The 27,818-nt window shown below is 36.8% G+C and overlaps 1 protein-coding gene and 1 long non-coding RNA gene across 2 annotated transcripts in view; both read left to right on the forward strand.

Annotated features, from left to right (window-relative positions):
- The window catches only part of LOC139695061 (uncharacterized), a 624,365-nt gene extending 611,482 nt beyond the window's left edge, over nt 1-12,883 (forward strand). The window contains exon 7 of the long non-coding RNA XR_011702263.1: nt 12,789-12,883. This is a non-coding gene — a long non-coding RNA (uncharacterized lncRNA). The remainder of the gene's footprint in view (nt 1-12,788) is intronic.
- A 123-nt stretch (nt 12,884-13,006) lies between these two features.
- Nucleotides 13,007-27,818, forward strand: part of SPR (Sex peptide receptor) — a gene marked incomplete at its 5' end in the record, with an annotated part of 91,922 nt that continues 77,110 nt past the window's right edge. Inside the window, 2 exons of the mRNA XM_071594023.1 lie at nt 13,007-13,177; nt 18,952-19,200. Coding sequence (XP_071450124.1) covers nt 13,007-13,177; nt 18,952-19,200 — 420 coding nt within the window. The remainder of the gene's footprint in view (nt 13,178-18,951; nt 19,201-27,818) is intronic.

The following is a 27,818-nucleotide window of genomic DNA, read 5'->3' on the forward strand; positions in this document are numbered from 1 at the left end:
AATTACTTGCTTATCATGTACCTCGAAAGTAACTACTGTAAACATCACACCTTAGTAACTGATCTTATCCTCTTTCTGTTCTCAATACTATTAAGCTGGGTATGCATCAATGACATCGATCTGTCTGCTTTGGGACAACTGATTAACCCCAGGAGTCGGAATTATATATTAAAATTTTGGGAATTAATGGAAATAGTTGTCCATTAGGTTTTATTAATTCTGCTTTCTTCAAGTATTCCTCGGAGAGTGGGTAGTTGTCCACCACCTCTTGTTCAAATTCATTTTATTTTAGTTTAATATATATATATATATATATATATATATTTATATATTATATATATACTGAATTTCACACGACGTATAGGGCTTAGTACTGGGTGAACTCTACCATCACCTACTAAAACCGACCTTCGGGTTGATCACTGTATTTATGGTATTGTGTGTATATATATATATATATATATATATATATATATATATATATATAAATATATATATATGCACACACGTAGATTTGAGTGTATGCGTAGAATTGATGCTTTTGAGACGATACTGAATACGTAGAAGGATGGAGAAAATAAAATGGATGGAAAGGAGAACAAAGATTAAGTTCAGGGCATGTTAAAAGAATTGAGATGGCTGATGAGATAAATGTTAAGAAAGCAGGAGAAGTATGATGCTAAATACATAGAGGCAGTGTAATGTAGAAGACGGTAATAGAGGAGATAATGCTAGGAAAGTGATCGAGGGAGGAAAAAAACAGGTATTTTTGGATAATATTAAGGGAAGAAGAAAATATTTGGTCCTAAAGAACAATCAATCGTAATATTTACTTTGCAATTTGAGGATTTTTTGTGCCATGCTATTCACAGCTTAAAGACAGAGATGTGTAACTTAGCATTGTTCCAGTAAAAACTTTTCTTAGAAAAAACCTTACCAGGTTAGAATACTTCTAATGATAGAAATACTTAACAAACTAGCATATACCTCCTACCAGTATGGAAATAATTGTAGGGATGCTTCATTTTGCGAGCGAGGACTAGGTATTCACCACAAACTTGAAAAGTAAAAAAATTTAATCCGAACCTGAAATACCAAGTAAACCAAATCTTCGAGGATAAAGGTTTCTGTGGCTTTTGTGGCCATACAGCCAGCTGAGGCAGCTAATATGTACTTCACACGTAAATCTCCTTAACCAAAACATGGTTATACAGCATTATTCAGATTCGTACCATACTCTCAAAAAGCAACACTAAATCATTAATTTGTAAAGAAAAAGAAAATTAACACTTTTTTCAAGGTCTACTGTAGATGTTATACTCAAAACCTATATGTCGACAATTTTTGTCATATTCACTCGACAAAGTATGTATACAACCAGCAATTAAATACACTTGAGATAACGAGGGAAGGAAGGGAAGGGTTCTGAGCGCGGCATTCAGTCAATGTAATCTTATTGACTGCAACTGAACTGGTTGTCCGTAAATTAACCCCGACCGCTTACTGGGAGATAAAGAAACAAAACTGACCTTTAATGAGAAAATGCTTCCTCGGAGAACACTCAGAATCATTTATTTACGACGCCGTTTTATAATCGATAGCCTGTCGTATTTTTGGTTCATGGCATATTTGAGCTTTCACTTCGGCCATGCTTCTATCCAGAGGCTGAACATTTTGCCAAGAAATTAATGTCAAATAAACGTAATTACTCTGCTGTAAAAATACAAACACTATGCATTACATCCTTTTTTTATCAAAATATTTTCACATAGGCACTTTTTCACTGATTCTACTGCACTGAGGTAATTACGAGTATATTCGTCGTCTTCGATGCTAAAGATTGAATGCCGGTGGTATGTCAATACAGGCTCTGCAGAAAACCCCCTATCATAAAATTTCAAAGGTAGCCCTGAGAATATTGTCCAACTTTTCGTAGAAACTGGGTTGTTTGGACTTCGATGATAGACCTATTACATGTATGTAAGTTATAAAAAAAGAGCATGATCCTCCGCCTTTTACGCACGAGTCTGTCTAAATAATATTATGTCGCCGATGAACTTTTTAAGTTGCCTCATGGACAGCATTGTAGCAGCCAATCCCATATTAATCAACCAGAAAGTTGTTTTGAAAGATGAAGATCGAGTTCACCTATTATTAACACAAATGGTGTATGGAATGCATACATCAGAGTATGGGGACCAGCACCTTTCCCTGAGCCACCTGTGGTCTCCCAAAAATATCAAATACCCGAAATATCACACAGCTTGTGTAAATCTAAGGGTCCCCAGAGGCGTGCAGCCATTTAGTAAGCGTTGCTAATTCTCTACATCTACATCAATACCCTGCGAGCCACCAAAAAGGTGTGTGGCAGAACTGAGGTCATAGTACTAATCCGAGGGATTTATTGCAAATTCAATTCAATTTATTGCAATACAATAAATATGATAAAAATTGTCTCCTGTCGAAGAATAAGAAAATCCGCACTCGTAGGTCTACAACAATAACCGCAACCTTAAAGAGGACTTTTAAATCGCCGTTCTGGACTTTTCCGGTTCTGATTTCATCGATTTGTGTAGGCCGTTTTCTGCCGCGTAATAATTTTTGCCAGCTGAGAAAAGAATCTTAGGGCTTAACTGCTTTTGGTGAAGAAAATATTTGCAAAAGCGGGAATTGGGGGAGAAAGGTCGTCATGGAAGACGAGGCTAAGAGCACGCACGTCTGAAACCCTCCCTGATTGGCTGATACGGGATGTTTCCCGACTAAGGGACGCCTCTGCAGTAAATTTAACAAAATTTTTCCTCGGGACACAAGTGTAGAGAAAGGAGGAACGGATGAGGGAAAGGGAGTTTGGAGAAGGAGCGGAAGGGAAGTAGTAGCGGGGCGGAGAGTTTCTTGTTTGCCAAGATGTTTCATTCAGAAGGGAAAACTTGCCATGCTTAAGCCATTAATCAAAGTGGGCGGAGATGCTGGGGTGGGTGGGTTTCATGAGGAAGATCGGCTGGAAGGAGGATAGGATGCGCTTCCCACCCTTGCTTGTTGAAGATACGCGAATATCTGTGTGTATTTGCGCTTATGGGAGGAATGAATGCCGCTTCCTAGATGCCTGTATGTTAGTCAGAGACACAAAGGAGGGAAAGCCAGATATTAAACCTTTAGAGCGTCCTAAGATCTCCAGAATGAGATATTAATGCTTTGAATCTTTAAATCCTCTCTCCCTGTCCACCGTTACGAAAATATAAACCTTCGCCAGAGCCGGACTGAAATACACGCTACAAACCCTTTGCTCTGCGTCAAGAAATAATTACCACCTCCACTTTGATTCATGAACGGCCCGACGAACATTATAACGTTTTAGCATCCACGAATAACGGACTAAACACCTCTACCTCGATATTTTTTCCCTGAGGGTGAACATATTTCCGAAATGCCATCCGCTAAAAGCCTCGGTCTTGGTTCGAGCCCTTAAATTTATTTCCATAAATGTTACGCTCCAAATCCTTATAATCATTGTCACTCAGATTGCATCATCAGGACAGAGAACACGAAATCTGTCAGATACATTCGCCTTTTAACATTTTTCAAATTTCAAACTTCCATCAAAAGACTTCATGATTTTAGTTGAAAATATTCACAAACCGTAAAATGTTCATCAAACTTCGTTATACAATAAACAATGTTTCCGCGAAATCTCTTATTCAGTTTATCTTCATTCTTAGTGTGTTCATATTTCCTGACTTGTATTACCAGAGATCCGAGATATTGACCGATTTCCACTTGCCTCATCCCTAAGGTGGTATTATATTTTCATTTATTTCCCATTAATTCGAATGCCCTGAATAAAATGTTTTTGGATGATGAAAAAGAATAAAATTAGCAATATTTACCCTCATAGGGATGCCATAACACACTGCTGAAAGCCACTTCTCTACAGCTAACCGTTTCTTCAAAAGTAACTCCTCGACAGCTAACCGTTTGGTCGTAACTTCATCTAAAGGAAAGACAGATTGCATGGTAATCCACGTGAACCCCGTGGTGTTAATATGCTAAACGATGAATATCTCGCCCAGAGTCAAACAGAAGCCATTAACGAGCAACGCCTGACTTTGCAAGCCTACGGGTTAGAAAGTGATTAATAAGCGCTAGATATGCATGCCCACAATTTCTCCAACAAATTGAAACTATATTACCATGTTTACAACGGTATTCAATCATGAAAACCTCTAAGTATCTAGTAGTATGAATTATTAACCGAAGCTACCTAACCGAAATAAAAATGTTTATCTCTAAAACCATGAAGAGAACATTAAATTGTTATCCAAATACCAAATATGGTATCAATATGCTATTTACAATATATATCGGTCAGATATATGGGTTGATAAGGCCGATAATAGATTCGTTTAGTTCAGCTTGTACCTTTAGAAAATGATAAAAATATAGCACATTAGGGATTAAGAATAGGTGAAAGGAATGGTATTCAAAATATCCTTTTACAAATTTCAACCACGTATGCAATTTATAGATCTAATATGGTGCGTATTTTTATAGGTTTTAGAAACTTGATCGTTAAGCCAGGGAAATGGCGAAGGTTTTCAATTGTGAGTATGAAGAATAGTAGAAAAAATATAATGAACGAAAAGGAGTAGAAGTATTTATGGGAGGCGACCGACAGCTGAGGTCATTTGCGCCATTAGAGATGGACAGGAAAGGATGAATGGTGGAGAGAAACCCGGCGTCGTCATTAGCCTACTCTTAACGAAAGACGCCAAGGGGTCCGCAGCTTAACGTCTCATCCGACGGACGGCGTACTCACTCAAAGGGCCCTCCACAAAGCACCTCAAGTAGGGATCGAAGTTCCACTAAAAAACGAAAAGGAATATTAACGATTAAGTTCTAGGCATAGCAGGAGAAGAGGGAAGGCGGTTGGGAGAAAGTTGAAGAAGGCTGGATGTACTGAGAAACAATGCGATGATTATGACGACAAACTAGGGGAACATCCTGGGCAGGAAAGGAAGAGGAAAGAAAAGAAAAGGCATTTTAATTTGAATTAAGGGAAGTAGAAAGTGTGCGGATCTAAAGAATGAGTCATTCCAATATTTAGAATTTGATTAAGAATAATTTTTTTCTTGTTAGCCAGGCCTTACGAGTACTCTAAGGTGTTGTCCCAGAGTATATCTATTCCCACCTATTCTTGTAGCAAAACGAGATATGTCAACAGGTTAAATTAGCAATGGAAGAGCAAGTGAATGGATTAAGAGAAACCATACTAATATGGTTGAAAACTATTATCGTTGGGCTAAAACATCAACTGTACAGGATATTTTATGTGATAAAATAACATAAACTGATGTATCACTCAATCATCGAGGATTTTCCACATATATCTACTTATACAGCCATGTTTAATCAAGGCTCTGCCTATAAATAAGTCACTGTGTATAAATAAGCAAAATTATGAGTGAAGTTATTTGTTATTCCTAACCCGTACTTTCCTACCTTACTTGTTTTTCTACGGCCCCACCGCCGCATTCCAATCCCCGATCATTCACAAGTATTTTATTCTTGAAAGGCCCTCAACTATCTCCAGCTGACTGTATGCGATGCTAATTTTTTCTAACTAAGATTGCTCATTGGTACGTATACTTGAGCAAGGATACGAGTAGGATAAGTTGATTCGACCTGCTATTATCTCAACCAATCATATTTCGTCACGCCTGTTCTGATTGATTATTCTTCTTAATATTTTCTGATTAAATCACCTACTAACCCGCATTGAAGCTCTTCCCCATCGCTGTCTCCCGCTTTTTAAATATTGCTTCTATAATCTCCGCTATCTATTCATCACACTTTTTACAGCACTGGCATATTTATAATTCCTCTTCCCTTGGACATCACGTTTTCCAATTTTTTTATAACATCTTTCTAACTTTTCAAGTCCCTTTTCAAACAGTTTGGTTCGAATCTGTGTATTCTTTTCTATTGCTGTCAAATTGTCCATGGATGTCAAATGACGTCAAATTGTGGCTTGGCATTAAATGCTGTACCAAGCAGCGAGAAAAGCAAGTAACTGAAGTGAACATTTTTCAAGTCCTTAAAACTCAATATTCAGGATTTCAGTGCATTGTCAAGATATCCGCTCCTTTGGACTAAGTCCTGCAGTTTTTAGGATTCACCCGCGTATTTTCTTCCGACATGATTTCTTGCGATGACATTTGGAGTTGGTTTCCTGTTACCTTCCTTAATATTGGTTTTTGACCTGACACCATCAATTTAAATGAACACCCCAATGGGGTCAAACGTTTTTGCAGGCGCCTTGCAAAAGAGCAGACAGTCCAAAAACTATCTTTTCTCTTGCTTCTAGCCTTCGATCATCTTTCATGAGTGGCCCTGCCAAGAGCAATATGCTTCTTGCTCCCGTCAGACCGTTATATCGTCCAACAGCACAGGCATGCCCTTCCACTATGTCTAGGCCCATGTGAAGGCCCCTAAACGTTAGACTACGAGTACATGCATGCATTAAAAAAAGAATTATTCCGGGAGATGGTGTGAACATCGACGATATTAATTGCTCTCGATAATGATAACCGTTTTCAGAAGTGTAATAAACAACCTACTTGTATGTTCAATGAAGATAGTTAGATTCTAAAGCTATCATTTAATATCAATTAAATATTCACTCAAACAAATTTTGTGGCTAAGATGTCTCACAAAGAAGATATTGATGATCCCTGTACTCAGCAAAGAGAAGTCCGGATCAGGGAACACGAGTAAACCTGTTCCTCAGACGGCGTGCTCGACCTGAACTACAGGGTTCGTCCGGAAAATAAGTGTACTGAGCTCAGGAAAAAAAAATTTATTACACTTTTACATATCTTAAGCTAATATTCCTCAAAATAGGACCCTTGTGAGTCGATACACTTGTTCCAGCGGCGTTCCCATTCCTGGAACGCTCCCGCGAAGGCATCATCGGGAACCTCTCGAAGACACGTCGTCACGGCCTCTTTGACGGCGTCCAAAGTCCCGTATCGCGTTCCTTTCAAACTCCTCTTTATCTTCGGGAACAGAACAGTTCTCTAAAAAATGTGGATCATTTTTGCAGTGATCCGCAAGTTGTGTCGCGATTTCCAAACGATTGAGTCTTTGATCATCACTGAGCACTTTCGGCACCAACTTTGCACAAATTTTTCGCATCTGTAATTGCTCCCTAATAATCTCGTGCACTATTGTTTTTGGCACATTACACTGCTCTGCTATCATCCGAACACTAAGACGACGATCAGAGTTCAGTACATCGCGAACTTTTCGCACATTTTCGTCTGTGAGTGTCGTTGATGGGCGTCCAGGCCGTGGTTCGTCGTCGACCTCTTCTCTGCCCTCCACGAACATCTTGTGCCACCGAAAGATCATGTTTCTGGACATCCCGTAAGCCTGGTTAATCATACCGACGGTTTCGGTAGACGATTTCCCAAGCTTTACCGCAAATTTGATGGAATAACGCTGCTCCAAAAACTTCGGCATCGCGTTCCGTGACGTGGGTCGAGCGTGGAGGTTCGCGTTAACAGAGCTCCTCACTACACCACAGCTCAGAGCCGACTGCCTTTTTCAGCGTCGCTTGCCAACATACCCCCCTCCAATCGCAGCCCGTCAGAGCGGTGCTGGGCGCGCCTGGAGCGGCGGGAAAAAATCAGTACACTTATTTTCCGGACGAATCCTGTACATTCCATAGAGCGCTCGTCGAGGAAACAAAACATTACCATACATCCCATAATGATCTGAGACGATATTTCAGGAAAGTATATTCCAGCGTAATACTTAGTGGAATGTAGCACACCCTGATCAAATGGAGGTGCAGTTGCTTTTTTTAAAAATGAGATCAATGAAAACAGTTTGGAATAATATTATGACTGAGATCGAATATGGAATATAGTGAAAAGATATTTGAACCCCTTCGAGTTTTGAATTAACCCTTTCTGTGACAGTCAGATCGTATAAGGGGTTCGAAATTAATTGGCTCAATTTTACCGAAAAATCAGTGATTGTAAGTTTTTGTTTTTCCAATAAAAGGAAAGAGATTTTCGAGCATCAATTATTTCTCTCTAACATACTATCCTATACATAAAAGGGAATGCAGAAATATTTTTTCCCGCTAAGCCTTTAACATGATAATCAGGAATACTGAAGGGCATAAGTCATTCGTACATAATTATGAGCACAGCGTTCACCCAGTAATTAATTTTTTGAGTACTCCTAACCTATGAATTAAACAAGAGCGAACGTCAAACTGGTATATTTTATGATAATTATGTATTTACTTATTTATTTGTGTACATATATGGCCTAGTTCGAATGTTAATTGTGAGCACTTGGGTTTTGAGGTAGCAAGGAACACTCGCCTCGGTTTTATTGGAATTACAGTAAGCACTTCGACCTAAATAATTTGCGTTGGAGTTCCCATTTAAATGTAGAGTCAAATTTTCAAGAAACAATTAGCAGATATTCCAAAAATAAAGTAAAATATAAATATCAATGGAAATTATTAAATGTCAATGCTGTTATAAATATGGATTCATGAGCCACATGGAACGAAAAACCACAATTTTATAACTAAAAGTTATAGTCTGCATAAAATAAACTTCGCTAATTTTATAGAATTATTTTGACTTTTCAAATAGAAAATAGTGTGATGCTACGCAATCAGAACGAAATAGGGATTACAATTGCCCGTTTATGTGTTTCAAGACTGAAAAGATCCACCAAAATGGCCCAAGGCTGGTCAAGAGGCTTCCGAGATGCGAAAACGTAGAATCAAGAAAAATCAATTGGGTAGAAATGATGAACACAAACGAGGCGCTGTTGGACATTGATAGGAGAAGCAGAAAGAGGCATTATAGGTTATGGTTATACACAAGGGAAAGGGACAGTCACAAAGGCAGATAGGACAGACCATTTAAAGAGAGATGGGAGGTTAAAGGGAGATAGAGACAAAAGTAGAATCTGAGGATTCCTTGAAAGTATGGCCACATGTAAAATAACATGGCCTAACACTGGCTGTGCACGTCAGTCATGGCTATGGATATGTGTCTAGAAAGCGTGCGAACATACCCGGTAAACAACTATCTAACACTGCCTACGAATGCATAAAGCTATAAATATGTATAACTGGGAGGATACTACATTTAAAAAAAAAGGAATGAAGCTTTGGTATCCAAAAATAGACCATACTAGTTGATTTTAAACAATCTAATTTGCTTAGACTGCAAAAATACGAACCCATTCCTTTCTAATATAAAAAAACGTTTTCATTGAATAGTAATAAAGAGAGTAATACAGAATGGCTCTTTAAACAATCTACTATCGGAAGAAATTTTATTAAAATGTTACAAACCTGAAGTTTTAATTAAATTGATCGAAACTGAAAGACGATAAAAAAATATAAGGTATTGAGTAAGATTTTTTATTAAATTATAATTCGCTAAGCATTACCCTACCAATAATTAAACTTAAATGTTTCATAAATTTCATTTCCCAAACTTGTCAATTCTGGCTTACTTATTTCTTCCTCTTCATGCTAGAAATATGTGATAAGTAATTCCATCCATTAGATACTCGACTAATCCAAAGAAACTGCGGGAGATGCCGCAACAGTTACTTCTAACGAAGTCATCCACTCATGCGCATTTCAATGTAAAGCTAGGGATACGAGTTCCAATCCCGGTGAAGGCGAATGAGTTTTACACTTCGAAAAATTTTGCATTGTAATGGGCATTAGATCAGAGCGAACCTTATTTCTATTGCTTCCAACCATCTTAATACCCTTTTTTGTCATTCTGTATGCGTTGAATTCGTATTGACGATGCTATAATATGTAATTCTTGGCATTTACGTAATGAATGATACACCTACATACCGAAAGTGATCGATAAATTCTAATTAAGATGCTTCGATCGACTCTCGATGTAATCCATCCTCGATGGGTAAACTACGGGGAAATATTCAATGATAGCCTCGTGATACTGCCTCGGGACTGCGAAAAGATAAAGTAAATCCTCGCCTCAGGTTCACGATTTCACTTCGTCAACATATCTCTTTAAATAAAAGACCTCGTCCCTCGAAGACCACTATCAATTCAGTAACCTCAAAAGGTTCTGACATGTGAAAATCTTCAGAAGGACGCAAGGGTCGCCGAGTGGTACGGAATTCTCTCGGAAAAAATGCTGCTGACGGCGATAAAGTGGACCGGCTGAGCTCTGCCTTAACGAGAGACCTTCTCGTCGAGAAGTTGTCGAGAAGCATTTCCCTTCTTCCGGAGCGCAGGGGTGCGCGGTTCCCTCAGGCCCCACCGCAGAACAAGAACAAAAGAAGTTCTCGAGGAAACACGTGAAAGAGGGAGAGCGGCAGGGGGAAAATTCTTCAGATGCAAAATTAAAGACCGGGGGCATTTTAAGTGTTGAAAAGGGGGGTGGGGTTAATAGTGCGGATTTTTTAAGACTCAGGAAAGGAGATCCCCTAAATAATTCTGGAAAAAGGTTCTCGTGAAAACAATTACTATACAAAGGGAAAGGGACTTGAAGAGGCATTGAAACCGAACCACCTGTATATTCTAATTTTTATTTACAGCCTAGTTTATTGTAACCTTTACCCAAATAAAATTATTTCTTTAAAGTGAACCAATAGAATTTAGTCATAAGTTTTCACGACTGAGGTCGTTTATAACTCTAATGTGTGTGTTTTGGGCTGGAGAGAATTCTAAAAAAAACTGTGCCCTTTTATTGTGTTTCTGTGCCTGTGTTACTGCGAGGGTACTTTATAAATTATCAAAGAAAGTGCTGAAAGTAATTTTACATTATATTGTTTGCTTAATTTGTAATGTGTCATAGGAACAAGTTTTATTGATTTTGCTCCATTATTACGTCAGGGCAGTCGTCGCAAGTAGAATCAGTTCAGTCCACCTATGACAACGACGGAATTAACACGCGAGGCAGCATTGAAATTTTGCTTTCACCTGGACAAATCGTCATTCAAGGCCTATGTAATAATTAAGGAGTGCCCTTTCCAATAACACAGCTACCAGGTGGTTTAATTTTTTTTTAAGAGCGGGGACAATTATTTTTAAAGAAAGTTGGACCGGGAGCTCTAGTCATTAATCGTAGGGATATTAACATTAACATCGCTTCTGTAATATAAAAGATGATCATTATGATCGTCGAATGACATATAGTATTATGAGCGCTATTAGAAATAATGGGTGCAACGTACTTGTTTATAACAGGAAATTTGTACATAAAACCTGTTTGCGCGCGATGGGTACCGTGAAATCGCGATTTTCTCGAAAATAAATTTGCAGTATGTTCCTCCTCCCCCCCTCTATTCCAGATATGTAGCTTTTTCCTCTTCCCCAATATGAATAAACACTTATGTGGAAAGCATTTTCCACCATTAGAAGAGGGCAGAGGCAAACTGACCATGTTTCAACTTAATGCGTCTGCCGCTGGCGTATTACAGGTATCAATAAAATTTAAACAACAAATTTACTACGCCTAAGTTTACTCCATAACATATTATTAAATTCTTTCACAATAAACTATGCAAATATAAAATTTTATGACCGCTCTTTATTGAAAACCCCCTCAGAAATACTTTATATCGGCACATCTGTGAGATTTTACTATCCGAAAAAATTTAACCGAACTACATATTTTGCCATTACTAAAAAAGAAAGAAAGACTCGTACTTTTCCACAGATTTTATTATACGGTACTATACTGGTAAAGTACGAGTCTTTCTTTCTTTTTTAGTAATGGATATTAATAACACGAAGTGAAGCCTGAAGCAATAGAATATATACATATTTTGCTTTGCAGATTTTGAGAATGAATTCTTCAGAGCAGAGTTAAGAAAGCTGGTATAAGTTTTTAATAATATAAGAATAGGAGTATATTGAAGTGATAGACTTATATGAAGCCTTCGAGTAATCAAACGGCACCTTCAAGTGTGGAGAAGGGAGAATCAGGTTGTGCAATGACGGAAAGAGATGTAAGATAGGATTATGCGGTGCCACTGGAGATCATCAGTGATATAAAGATAATCATGCATTCTTTATCGTGCACTTTAAGCAAAGATCCATGTTGATATTTAATGTGAACATACTACTCATGATGAAAAAAATGAAAGATAGAGAGGGTAATTAATTGTCTCTATTACGCTCAAGATTTGTATTCCATTTATAAAGTATGCACCAAAAACATCAATCTTAATTTAAGGAGAATATGCTGGCTGTAAAGCACCCAGATGTTGGGTTGAAAACGAAAACTTAGGTTAATCCGAAGCTCGTACACTCTAAACCAGGATCGTTCATGAATGCTCTGTTTTCAATTTAATGATTTCTCTTGATTGAATTTAAGGTTATATATTGAAGTATTTAAAAATCCCTTTTTGGTTCCCTATCTCTTTGGTTTAGTAAGCCCTTAAATGCCATTTTCATATTTTACTTCATTCATGTGCACAGCTTTCTTTATGCAAAATGTTTATGTCATTCTTAGCCTTTTTAATATTTTTATTTGTTTCCGCTTCTATGTAATAAAAACTGAGCTCATATTTTGAAATGATGAGGATAATCCTGTTGGAGAGAAGTAAGACCTCAAAATGTGTAGAAATACATGAAATTGACGGTTTGGGTTTTCACTCCAACCTATTACACAAAAGATTGACGTGTTTTCGTCTTAACATACATAAATCATCTGTGCGAACCTACCATAAAAATAACCCTATCTTTTCTGGATCCCTTCCAGGCCAAACCTTCCTCCTCTTGGAGCTCAAACCGATCCAAGGGCTGGCCATGTCCGTGGCAGGACACTATCTGCTACTCCTGTCCAGCTTAAACGAGACTTTAGAGAGGGGTGGTGAAGGGGCGGGAGGTGGGAGGGGTCACGTGGTACACCGACAGCCCCCACCCGACGAGACGCCCGGGGGCCGCGGAGTGGACACGGCAGAAGCCTCCCCGTCCCCCTTGGACAAGGGTGGCGGCGGGGGCGGAAACACTTCAGCCGAGACGGACAGCCCCCTGCTCTTCACCGAGGACCCTCCATCTCCGCCGAGGCCACAACCCCCGCCGCCCCCGCCCCCCAGCTCGGAAGATTACCTCAACGTGACGAAGGAACTGCCCATCGAATATGCCCAGGTGACTTCCCAAAATTATTTGAACCTACTCAAATGAGAATGCTTTTTAATTAAATGAAATTTTTCTTCTCTGATCCTATGGGTCGTACACCCCACGTTTCACACTGCCATATGAAATAGCATTTTAAATAGGAGTTGACGAAGACCGGACCCGACCTCCTGGGTCTACAAGCTACAAGTCAATTTACAAGTACATTAAGTATGCATACTCTGAGTCTGATTGTGATACCTGTTAATGGTGATTTTATTTATGGATTAAATTAATTATGTGCCTTCATTACATTTCCAATAATTTGGAGGCACTAGTAAGTTACCGTTTAGCCTTGAAACAGGCACCAGAAAGCGTAGGTATAAACGCATTTTTTAGATATGTTATTTTATTTAGTAACCTGTAAGCCACCACCACTACGGTGTGTGGTATGGGGCAGCCATATACATTTGAAAGGCATATTTTTAAAGTATTTTTCTGCATAGCCGCCATTCGAATTGAGGCATTTATCATAACGATACACAAAATGTTCAATTCCATCTCTGAATAAATCTGCCACCTTGCATTTTAACTACTTGATATTGACTATTAAAAAATATATATATATATATATATATATATATATATATATATATATATATATATATATATATATATATATATATATATATACACACACACACATACATACAAACACGTAAACCCGCCACATAGCAAACGCACATTCATTCGTATGCATATGTATACATGTATATGGCTAATGTGACACGCATAATTAAAGACACCACACCAATGGAATCACGTGTCTAAAAGCGTGTTATCTAAAAGCAAATACTAGAAGTCGTAAAGACAGAACGGTTATAAAAGAGAGATATTTTACGGTGTGATATATTTCAAGTTGTACACTTTAAAAGTCAATCCAAAATGTAACCATGAGTTTAATTTCATAATATAAGGCACATAATTATTGCCTTCAAGTAAAAAACGTAATCAATCGTTCATTTTTATATCTTATTTTGCTGTCGTGGGCTTCCACACTCTATGGCCTGCAGGCTACATAAACTGATCATGCAACGTAAAAGTGTATCTTATCGGAAAATTCCGGCTCCCCTAGCATACAAGTAGTACACCCGATTTGCATAGCTCAACTTTCGACTTGCTAAAAAAATACCGTCCATTTCCTAACTTCTCCCGGTTTTTTCAGGTATTAGGAAATTCTTGACCATTTTCGACTTAGTGTCTACCATTTTGGATCATACACTTTAATATCCTTCAAAAGCAATAATGACCAGGGTTAGGGTTGTATCATTCGACAAAGAGCTAGAAAGTATCTACCAAAGATTACGGAACGATAGGACAAACACCAATTATGCTGGAAAAATGTTATTTTTATCATTGGTGATTGGGACGGTTCTATCACGTGGGCAAGGTGTAATATCCTTTGATAATTAACCTAAATCATCCTTTTTCCAAATAATGTGTCTATTAATTATTATCTTCCTCAAAGATAAAAGTAATACCCAGAAACATTCAACACTTCTAGCATCCATTGCGCTTTACCCATGAAGTACTCATGTTGAGAGCTCAGCCATTTCAATTTTCAATTACTGTCCTAATTTTGATAACACATGCTTACAAACCTTGATCAATATTTAAGGATAGAAGTGTTGAACGGAATTAAAGATGGAATGTATGAGGAATCGAAGGACAGTTTACTGAAGTTTGAGGTGTCAGGTTGCGTGCTTTTTGGTGAGACCAAGAAATGTACCGATGTTTAGTCTACGTCCACCCAAAACCTTTCTTAAATTATAGAATACGAATTAAGATAATCAATATAAACTAATACTCCAATATCAAAAATGATATATTTTACGTCTAAGACTATATTCTCCAAAATGTTAGCCGTTAATAACTACTAAGTACGGAACGATCACATCAATTTGGGAGAATTCCCCACCGGACGTTATCCCTGATGAATTTCGTTTTTATACGTCTCCAAACTACTCAACTACTACTCCTCAAATACTCCAGACTACCACTCAAAACCGGGCCAACATGTTAATTGATCTCCCTTTGCCCTCTAGTTATTTGCGCGTCAATCTGGATACGATTTATTGGTCGTCGAGCTGCTCCGGAATTTTACCCGGCCCTACGATAATCAAGGACGTGACATCAAAGGATTGACTACGTCAGGGAAATGCTTGACAGTGCGACTGATATAATTGAATGTTAACCTCCGTAGAAGCATAATCTCCCGACTTTCAAAACAAATGTGAATTTTCTATTACGATCTTGTGGACGGACTTTCCAGGTGTGCTGTTACCTACACGATTCAACTCACCTACCTCGTTTCATTGTAATACTGATTGCAACTGATAGATCATACAGAGCTACACATTCTTTCTCTAATCGCGATTAATTTCGTTTGAAAATACCAACTAAGGAGAAAATACATCTCACAGAAGCATGTATACATATATGACTTAATCAAAATCAAAAGATATACATCAATCAAAATGAGGAATATGTTATATATATATATATATATATATATATATATATATATATATATATATATATAAGTATATCTCACATATGAAGCAAGAACATGGTAGTCTCATAATATCATTCGATCTAATTGATTCATAAGCCACTATAATTCCAAAGAATTTTAAAGAAACCTATAGAGTAAGAGGGCATGGTGATGGTCAAAATTCCTACCTTAAAAGTATTGTACATTGCACCATATGGCGTTAGGTAACATTAATTATTTCCTTTTAACAAGAGATATTAAAAAAAATTTATGTATACGATAAAGAGAAATTGGATCAAATAAGTAGCTCAGTGAAATAAAAGGTAGAATTCCGTTGTTTAGAATTTGATATTTTAAATAAAGAGAACTATGAGAAAGCATGGTTTGGATTAGGATGGAAATTTTAAGTACGATATTTTTTTATAGCCATGCCATTTTTTTTAAACCCATTTTTTAACAAACTCATTCAGCTGCGAGATAATATGTCTGCCTGATTACCTCAAGGCCACAGGTTTGAGTCTCATCACGTGAATTAATGATGAGCTTGAAGAGTAAAATTAGCTAAAGAGCTGCACTGAGAATATACTGAGAGTTAATACGGGACTAAATCATTTGATAAAGTAAAAATAGCTCCTACATTATCTACATAAATACTGGAAACTTCATGTATTTAATTATTAAAGCATGAAAGCTTAATATGCCATTAATTTGTGACTAGATTGATCCCATTTCCATTAGTTCATTTACATATATTGCAGGATTGGTTTGGTATTGAATTGATAAAAATAATTTCTAAACCTCAGTTTTCCCATTTTTCCACATCCGGCTATTTATATACGTGAGCCATACTAGTGTATCAGTGAGTAACTCGGCTAAAACTGTAAAATTCAGTCAGGACCGCAAACTTATAACTCAATCAGTTCACACATTTTTTTGGCTTGCGGACGCACTGCAGCACGACCATGACACGAGCTAACTGGAATCGACTCTTGCACAATGCCCAATTTCCGCTCCATCTACCCATCAGAGGCGCCACCGTAGCGTATAGTCACGCACAGGACGGGAACCCATAATGCCATTGTTATGGAGACCATCGCTCCTGTCCAACTCAACGGCGTTTTCAGCCGCTTAGGTGACCCTCCCACCGTGTAATTTCCATTTGAAAGCGACGCCCGCGTATGAGTCACGTCGTCACCACAAATTATTCAATGAGGAGAGACATGCGGAATTCTACTCAACATGACAAGGATATTCCGCTCGCTGCCCTAAGGGTGAGGGTATAAAATCCCCAGAAATCGGATGAGTTTCTTCAAGAAACATCACAAATTATTCATTTACCAACGAATTTTTTCGATGAGTCAACCTTGAATAAGCCTTAGGCGAGAAAAGATAGAAAAACTAGTTTGTAGACATTACGGCACCAGTTAAATATTTTAACCTGAGAAAAACATTTTTCGAATGTACTAATTTTTTGAACACAAAACTATTGATAAGAAATTTCAATCAAGGAAACATTTCTTACAGCTATTTTAGGCATGCAATACTGCCACTTGAAAACATTTGCAACCATTAGATAAAACTAAATACTTTAATGCCAAAATGATTGATAAATTGATAGCTAAAATACCGATAAGATAAAATGTTCAAAAGCATGAACATATTTTCACGTCTAAAATAAACGTTTGTCACGACCAAGTGGCTACCAAAACTATACCTTGAAGATACTAATACATATGCTACCTCTAGAGCAATTCCACCAAAGAAACATAGTGCCTCTAAAGCGTCACCATTGTCAGAAATAAGTATGGGGTCTAAATTTTGTGCCTGGTAAACTTTGAGCAACGTACTGGGTATTATTTCTCACGATTTTCATAAATATCTATATATAAGCTTCTAGAGTTCATGAAAGATCATGTTCAGCATAATTTATAAATTTGCATGTGCAATGAGTTAAATGATATATGTGGCACTTAAAACCAGGTCAATAAGAAATTTATGCTTACATATAGAGATTCAAAATGAATCTCTGTACAGATTGATACATTCCTATTTAAACGAATTAAACATAAATGCATGCGTTTCATTGTTTAAAGCTTTGTTTTTTTTCAAATTATAATCAAAAATAAAAAGGGGAAAGAATGGAAGCCTTATTGTCACCAAAACTTAACTTGAAAAGAACATTAATGGCAAAGAACCATTCATGATTAATTAATGGACTCTGGTAACCACAAGCTAAAAAAGAAATATAATTAAAAAGTAATTTAAGTGGAGGTAATTCGAAATAAGGGGTTTTAAGCAGGATTTATATATGTTTATATGAGTTCTATATAGTCAGAGTAAAGGGAAGTTTTTTAGCACACCCCCTGGTCGTTGAACCGTGTAAGTTAATAGGTAAGGAAAGTTATGGCAAGTTAACATGTTCCAGAAAATATAATTTATCATTATTATTAGCACTTACCAGTTATTATATTAGAATTTTCCATATTATGATAATAGTCTTATATTATAATAATTAATTGTTGTTATTTATAAGATTATGATAATAATAGGATTTAAATTATGGCATAGTAACAAGTGTAAAAGATTTTGCTACAGGTCCAGGCACTGCTCATTACCGCACTTATAAGACCTGTTAAATACGACATTAAATACCCTAAGCCCAAAAATATATTTTACCATAACCTGTTCGATAACTTCATATATTTTTTATCCCCTTTAATTCCACCTAAAATGACAATTTCTCTCCTCCCTCCCTGCACAATGTTTACCCAATATTCCCCCCTATATTACAGTCTTTAACAACCCACTTCGTCTCAGTGTGTCCCATATGTACTTATTTTAACATACTCTTATCCATTTTTCTCCTAACAACCTTCTGTCTTCCTCCAGGCATAGAACTTCATATTTTTTATTTATTTTGCCCATTTTATTTTTTGCTGCCTCATATCAAAACATATTATTATAGGCCATTTTATTTAGGTTAAAAATATATTACGATTTCCATCTCCAATGTGATCTAATTTTAATTTGACTCGTGATTTGAAACGATAACATGCTGGTTGGCATCATAATATTAATTTTCAAAGCAGTGTGTTGCAGAGAAAATATTTGTGGATAAACAAACCTTCAGCTTCAGCAACGAAAATTAATATGGTACGATGACTACAACGATAACAGGTTGCCACTTTGGAGATTATTTGACCTCGCTTTATTAACTTTGAACATGAAGTTAAAAATTTTGATTCCCTTCCAGGCAATGTACGGCTACGCGATGCCAGCACTCCTGGCGGTGACCGTAGTGGCTAACACGCTTATCGTAGTGGTGCTGTCGAAGAGGCACATGAGGACACCCACCAACGCCCTATTGATGGCCATGGCCCTGTGTGACATGCTGACACTGCTCTTTCCAGCACCCTGGCTCTTCTACATGTACACCTTTGGCAATCATTGGAGACCTCTTTTTCCTGTGGCAGCGTGCTACGCATGGCACCTCATGCATGAGGTGAGTCGCAAAGAATCTCTCACTTTTTTGGCCCATTTGCCATGGGTCACCGTTTTGAAGGGCCACTACCCCACCCCATGTCGCGAAAAAAAAATCAAAATAAAACTGCCCGAAGGGGATCGATATTGTGTCCAGACGCGGCCATTAAATTCGGGCAAAAACGGATAATATTCGGACTTCATTCGCACAGTTCTCTACCAAAATTAAAAGAAAGGCGCTCCAGCTGCATGGTATTCTCGGTAGCCTTTGTTAAACAAAAGCTTACTGTCACGCGCTGATGATGGAAGTATCTCCTTTATTGTCAATAAAAATAAGTATCGCGAAGTAAAAATTTTAAAATTAAACAAATCCAAGGAAAAAAATATAAATATCAAAAGAAAATTCCGCTGTGAAAAAATTTCAATAACAACTCTTTTCTGGAAAAAAGGTAAAATCACGTCAATTCCTTTATTGATACAATGCAAAGAGAGAACGTTATTTATGATTTGAATGGAATTGATAACGTTTTGCGATACATTATATCGCGATAAAGAACAGGTTTGTACAGGAAAAAAGGAAACTTAGAGTGAGGTAGAGCATCAAAATCAATGACTTGTGTCCAACAAATTCTCTTGGTTACGGCAGAGCCAAAAATTAAAATTCAGTATTTTTATAAGCTATTTCCTGCCAGAGCACATTTCAGAGTACCATCAGGAAAACCTTTTTTAAGATTACATAAACATATGACATATTTGAAGGAAATATAAGCTAATCATGATATTTTATGAAGATGTTTTTTTTGCAATTTTCGCAATATTATGTCGGCCGACCTAGTAAGCATGGTGGATAATTGGACTAACCCAAATTTGGTCAGGAAAACCGGTAAAAGGCTTACCTGCTCAAAGGTCAAGGGTTTGTTCCCCGCCAAAGATTTGGATACTCAGTTATTAGCATCAGTTCAATTTAATGAAACGCGTTACGGTTCAAATTTCACTAATGATAATAAATTCCTGCATTTATACGTTATCCAATCTTGAACAATACTAAACTTTTCAAAAATATCATAAGTATTTAATGATTATTCAGAGTTGATTTTGACAGAGACGATTTTATAGCCCACCACACGTTTGTCTATACTAATCTATTCATTCATCATATAAATTCAGCAAAGGAAAGGTCAATTTATTACTTAGGAGAAGTACAAACTATTTACTTTGCAAAAGTACAAGCATAAACAAAATTTATACTCACATGCCCCAGAATCACGATTGCTCCGCTAAATACAAATATGAAAAGGCACCACTCAATTTCATACGAGAGCGTTCAATTCCCATTTTGAATACATGTCATCTGAAGCAATTAATATACCTTTTATGAATTTCATGTATGACTTACATGTATGGCTGCGTAGATTTTCGCGGCGGTGGCTTGAAGAATTCTGCATGTCCGGGTTTTCACCGCGTTGTTGTTTGAAGCCGACAACAGTTTCGCCGAAGTTTCATCCGGCGTCTTCAGGTCGAAGAAGATGGAATAATATGACTTACATATTATTCCAAGTGATTTCCTCCTTATGGACCTTCCAATTTGTTAAAAAGAATTCCAATAATAATTAATTTGTCAATAGCCATGATGATATTTATTTCATAATTGTGTTCTTCCAAGACCAATCTTAACCGGTAGATTACATTATTATAATAACAACCATGATGACTAGCGTTATCTAGTGAAATTTGCTTATTTTTCATAATCACTATTCAACAGATTCAGGCGAGATTTAATGAAAGTTCGTCATTATGAGAAACAAATTTGTGACAAGACAAGAGGTAACAAGACAACAGGTAGAAGTAGAAGTCTTCTACCTGATGATGGTTCGATGAACTGAAACGTGTTGTATGTCACAATAAATCTGTGGAAAAGAGCAAATTTGTTTCTCACAGTATTACACTTATTGGTATTATATCGGTTAAGGAAGATTTTGGATGGACACAGACTATTCAATGGTGCAACGACACGTTTACTTGCTTCTCCTCGCAAAACACAAGCTGATACCAGACAATACTGATACCAGAAGCCCCTCTTCAATTCCGTAGACTTTCTTTCACCATTCATTTCGTCCAACATCCCCATCCTATTCCCACTCCTTCCTCGTTTGCTTAACGTTCTCCCCTCTGTCACAACCTTCAACATCCCATTGCCAATGAAAATGCTCCGCATCCATCCCTCCTGCCTCCTTTGGATTTCTCCCAACAATCCTCTATCCTTCCCCACCATGACTAGCTCTTCCTCATTAGTTTTCCTGTCTATCCATTTCACCTTTATCACCCGTCTCCACGCCCATATTCCAAAACCTCCAATCTACGCAACCGTCCAATAGCATGAAAGTTTTAAAACTACACTTGATAAATTTTCCTTTCGTCCAGGTAAAAAAATCTCTGGAAAGCTCATAAAGTTTCTAGTATATCTAGGATTTCTTAACGGCAAACAGAATCAGTAGCGGAACTGTCCTCGGTGAATTGCATACGGAGTACAAATCCGAACCTTCTTTATCCTACAGTATATATAACACACATTGCGTAACTCCACCACGTCTTGACTACTTTTCCTATAGTTGCTGATGAACTCCATTGAACATCAAGTGTGTATTCAAATGTACGCATCAACTGAAAAATCATTAGTTTCCTAATAATTTTTTCTTTTCCCTTTGGCTCATACATGGATCCTGTAATATGTTTAGAAATAACTACATACTCTAGCATGATATACTAATCAACGTTGTATCACCTGCAAATATGGCTTCCTATTCAACTCTTTCCAACTACTTCTTTCCTATAGTCTTAATACATGTTACGAAAAGAAAATGCTTAGGAAAATGTATCCATTTCCGTTCCTCTCAAATGCAACTCATACAGTTGAAAGCATTGTGATCACAATTACCACGTTTAACGCCAACGATTCACAAATATCTCTCGGTGACATTAATTGCTTAATCATTGAACGCTGTCAAAATAACCCATTACATTATTCAAAATTCCATCAAGCTCAATAAATTACTAGCTAATAAATCAAAGCAGGACAGAGAAACAAATGTGTGGATGTACCTCACATATAAATGCGAGATTACAATTCAATATCATTGACGTATATTTATAAACCCAAGTTGGAATGCTGCCAACATAAATAACCATTAAAATACCACAATGTAATGAATGAAATCTCATAAATTGTCGAACACACAGCATGATCGAACATGATGAACAACGGCTCTTCACGAATAATCAAGAAACATTTCCAAAAATCTTTTTAAATTATTCAATTGCCAAATAATGTCCTTCAAAAAAAGTATAGGGAAATTTTATCAATTAAATATATATACCTTCTTTTGATTAAATCGACTACGGAATACGTTGCTTCAACTATTTTTCATTTGTTCTCTCATTTTCCTCCTCCAATACTCCATTTTATTTTAGCGTATGCTTCCCTTTCCATCTCCTGTGCTCTTCTGCCACGTCTTTGATTTTTCTTCCTCAAAGGTCCGGAAACCTATCAGTTTGCCTCTGAAAACGTTCCGTTCCTCCATGGTCTGCCCAGTAATTCCTATTACGCGCAAGACATTTTTCAAATTCATAAGCCATACACCTTTTGCCCTCTTATCTAAAAGATTCCTTCCTATTCAACTTGTTAATTTCTTCCAAATCATTCACCTCAAGTGCCCATAAAATGCAACTATCCTTTTCCCCTTGGTAGCCGTAACATTTTCTATATCTAGGAATAGCTTGTGGTTGTGTTTACTCCTATTTACTTCATTTTCTCTGATTTGGCCTTAAATATTTCTCATGATCTTCCCTTCTTTAATTTTAATTTTTTTCCCTGACCAAGTCTTTTTTTTATTCAATGCAAGACATTCAGCTGCGTGAAGGGATTCTGGAATTACTACGGTGCAAATAGTTTTTCAATTTGCGATTAAAGGATTAGGAATTTTTAAAGAATTTCATGAAAGTTTCCTTCCATAAAAAATGTGTAATTTCCTTTTCCAGATTTTCCAACTCAAACCATTGTCCTAGAAACGGCATTCCAAACTGACGTGATTTTTTCCACCAGTTTCAAGATATTTTGGACCTTTGATACTTAGCGTGTTTATTGTTTTATCAAACGATATTTGTAATACTCCCTTTGCTGCGCAAATAAAGAGCTGGTTTATTTGCTTCCATACTATACTTTGGGAGATAGGAAAGATAAAAATAGGTATCACATTGAAATGATTAGCAAAAATCACGCTAAACACCCTCAGCGTCTCAGTACCGTCATTCAGCTATTTTATATATTTTTTCATTACTCATTTTCTTATATATCATAAATTTGCGCATTCAACGTCACTTATATTCTCTATGGGAGTATTTACCAGTTCCCAATGAAGATAATGTGAAACTTAAATCATAATCCATAGGCTAGATATTCGAGCAAGACCACATTACATTAGATCTAATTCATACAACAAACTCATTTCCTCTTTTCTTTCCTCTAGAATTATTGTCAAGCCATGCATGTTGATAACCGGTGTACGTAGGGATATTGCCATCGTTTCTTCTTACCCTAATTAATCAGTTTCCGACAATTTGATGGACGCGTTAAATGTTTTAGAAGTGAAATATTTTTATTTTTTGTTATTTAGGTTTCTAGCTAGCATTATATTTAATTCATCACTCCTTGGGTGAATTGCTGCAATGGCATATTTATATGAAGGACGACAAAATCTCATATTTTACCATACAAGCACATAATATCTCCTGCATAACTCCAAAGAGTTATACCTTGAATATTTACGTTTATACATATATGCATGTCTGTTTTTCCCACACTACTCATACTTTCTATACATCTCTCTATTTTTTCTTTCTTCCGATTTCAATGTTTACAGTTTGTTTTTCCTCATATCATAGCTTTTTTCCCTCTAGTAAACAAGATTCCCTTGAAGCATCGACTCTTCTCAGGATTTCCTCATTCCATAAACATATACCTCCTAATTTTCCCACCGAGAAATAAAAAAACCAAGTCTTAAAAACATACTGGGGAATATCATTTTTCATACCCAGGTAAAAATGTTTTATCATTTCTTTCCATCATTTTTACTTTTTAACGGATTCTATTTTATAATGCTTTTACTCAATATTGGACATATGTCAATATTAGGAAATTCAAATTATGAGATCTACCTTGGAACCACAAATGATAAAAACAAGTTTGTGATCCCAGGATCGTTTGAAATGCATAGAAATATGTTAAAAGGCTAATAGGCAGTTTATTTGATGAAAATATGACGATAACCAAGTGAATAAGAAAATAAGTAAGTTAATTTAGAAGAAACATAAGGTAAACATTAATAAAATATTTAATAATTTAAAAGTTCAAATTAAAACTTTAATTTATTAAACGTCAAGTTCACTCTTTTTATGGGCGCATAAAATAATTTTCTTTTATTTATCAATAATTATATGCGACCGAAATTGGAGCGAGTGGATGTATTTAGCAAATGAATTTGTCATCACTAAAAATAAAACACCTCTCCGAAAAATCTTGATGATAACGAAGAAAGTGCAGTGTATCAAATTAATTAAACCTTAGCTGCAGCAATACTCGTAATCACAGTAATAACCAAATTCGCACTTAACTTTCCTACGACACCAATTGATGGGAAAAATTCTGGATTAATCTTTTTCCATGAAAATCCTCGTTTATTAACACCCGATTGATATCCGATTGCTTTGACCTCATAGTAATATCCAGAAAAAATCCGTTCAACGCCATAAGTTGAATAAAATGAAACTCAAAGGTGTGGGGAAGGAGCGCCAAGTCGTCAATTAAAAACTATGACATAGCAATTTCCTTGGCGCTGAAGCAAGAGAGGGAGAGAAAATATATAGAGGGGAATACCTGTCGCGTCCTGTGAGTAAACGGATGAAATAATAATGCGATAAAAATGAAAAGAGCCATGTCGGAACTTCATCAAAAGATTTTCACCAAGACAAAGCCACTCCAACAGGCCCGATCGATACAATATTATTACTCGGCCTACGCTCTCGCTCTTTCGCCAGTGAGATAATTCGAGCGGGTCGTTACCCCTTTTTTTATTATGCCCAATAGGGTTACATGACAAGGACTGAGGAGTGTTCTCCTTAACAAGACCTGTTCCCTCTCCTCATGAATCTCAGCTGTGGTTAATTTCTCTCCCCATCCTCAACTCATTCCTAACTTAGAAAGAAGGGTTATCCCGAGGTGTAAATCACCTCGGGGAAAACTCACGCCCTTGTCGCACGTTATCATGAATAAGATCCCTGGGGTTATATGGAACAAGCAAAAAAATCTCGGAAACCACTTGGGCCAAAAGATTTTTTTAATATTCAAAATAATGAGTATGAGGTTTCGGTCGGAACCAAATGGAATATTTATCTTTTTCAAAGTTATAATGACGGACGAAACGCCAAAACAGAATATTGTTCGTGAAAATCCGCGTAGATATATTTTTTTTTTTAATCCGTAAAGATATTACGCGGATACTGCCGGGTCATGCCAAAAAAATAAATTACGTAGGTTATGCCAAAGAGTTGCATTCAAAGAACAGTGTTTCCCTCTCACAGTCTACTGCCATAGCTCAAATTAAGGAAATCAGTAACTAATTAAAACTTAACTCTCACTACTGTATTTTCCCTTACTTGTTCATGCTTAATACTACAATAGTGCCTTGACATATATTTGGAATCGAAATGCCAATTAAGAATACATGTATATGAAGGGAGGTCCTTGCTCGGAAACGTCCGTGAATTTCACAAATATATATATATATATATATATATATATATATATATATATATATATATAAAGGAGAGTGTTTGTTTGTATGTATGTAATTTGTTTACTTTTTTGCTGTCATAGAAACAGCATTTTTCCAACTATGCCAGCAGGATACTTTTGCAAGAACACTATTGTATTCAGAATTGCCGAGATATTATACGTGGAATACATCGAGGAAAGTCTTTTGTAGAAGAAAAATGGGCAACTTTGATCCATAGAATAATATTTATTCATGTGACGCATTGGGCCGAGTCTACACAGTCCATCCTAACAACGCCGAATGTTATTTTTTAAGAATGCTTCTACATACCATTAGAGGACCTCGCTCATTTGCAGAATTAAGAACGGTAAACGGAGAAATATGTGAGACATTCAGATAAGCTAGCCAGAATTTAGGGTTGCTAGAAGGAGATCAACACTGGGATGACTCATTGCGAGAGGCCAGTTTGATTTCTCTTCCAGGACAAATCCGAATTTTGTTTGCCATCATAATAACCTCCTGTAATCCATCTAACCAAAAACAATATGGGAAAAATATAAAGAATCAATGAGTGAGGATATACTGGCTAAAGTTTGAAGTGAAAATCCTACATTGGATATTATGTTTAACTCCAACATTTTTAATAAAACTTTGATTATTTTGGAGGAAAAGTGTATCACCATGGTTAACAAGACTTTAGTGGAACTCGGTCTTTTTGCACCTGTACAAGATCAACAGGGTGTATTTTATCCAGATTATATACGTGAAACTAGCTACAATGTCTTAGACTTAGAAGCATGCATCGCGGATAAAAAGCCACTTCTTAATGAAGATCAGAAATTCGCGTACGAAACAATAATGGATCAAGTAGATAAACAGGAAGGAGGTATCATTTTTCTTGATGCTGCTGGTGGCACGGGAAAAACATTTTTAATTAAATTAGTTCTCGCTGAAATCAGGCTTCATGGAGAAATTGCTCTAGCCGTTGCATCTTCAGGTATTGCAGCGACATTAATGGAATGAGGAAGAACAGCCCACTCTGCCCTTAAGTTGCCACTTAATATTTCCCGGCAAGAAAATCCCACAAGTCATATAAATAAAACAAGCGGCCAGGCACAAGTTCTTATAGAATGTAAATTGATAGTATGGGATGAGTGTACGATGGCTCATAAAAAATCTCTTGAGGCCCTCAACGCAACACTTCAAGATCTTAGAGGAAACTGAAGTTTAATGGGAGGAGCTCTGGTACTCCTGTGTGGAGACTTCCGTCAAACTCTGCCTGTCATTCCAAAATCGACTCCAGCCGATGAAATTTATGCCTGTTTAAAACATTCTGTTCTATGGAATCATGTCCAAGAAATTAGCCTTAAACAAAACATGCGAATCCTCTTAAGAGATGGGAATGCTCAAAAATTTGCAAATAAACTTTTGGAGATTGGAGAAGATACATTAGTTATTGAAGCATCTGGTATGATAAAATTGTCATCAGATTTATGGGTATCGGTGAAAACTGTCCGCGATATGATACAAGCAGTATATCCTAACGTTAATCAAAATTATAAAAATATAGAATGGTTGCGAGAAAGAGCCATTCTTGCTCCTAAGAACGATGATGTTAATGAAATTAACAAGGAGATACTAGCCATGCTGCCAGGAGACGTGATTGAATATAAATCGGTTGATACCGTAGTGGATGCTGACGAAGCCGTCAATTATCCAACGGAATTCCCAAATTCACTTGATCCAGCTGGATTGCAACAACATCGCCTTATACTTATAGTAGGATCTCCAATCATTTTATTGCGAAATTTAG

This window comes from Hetaerina americana, unplaced genomic scaffold (genome assembly GCF_022747635.1).
Source record: "Hetaerina americana unplaced genomic scaffold, ioHetAmer1.1.p SCAF_6, whole genome shotgun sequence".
NCBI lineage: Eukaryota > Metazoa > Arthropoda > Insecta > Odonata > Calopterygidae > Hetaerina > Hetaerina americana.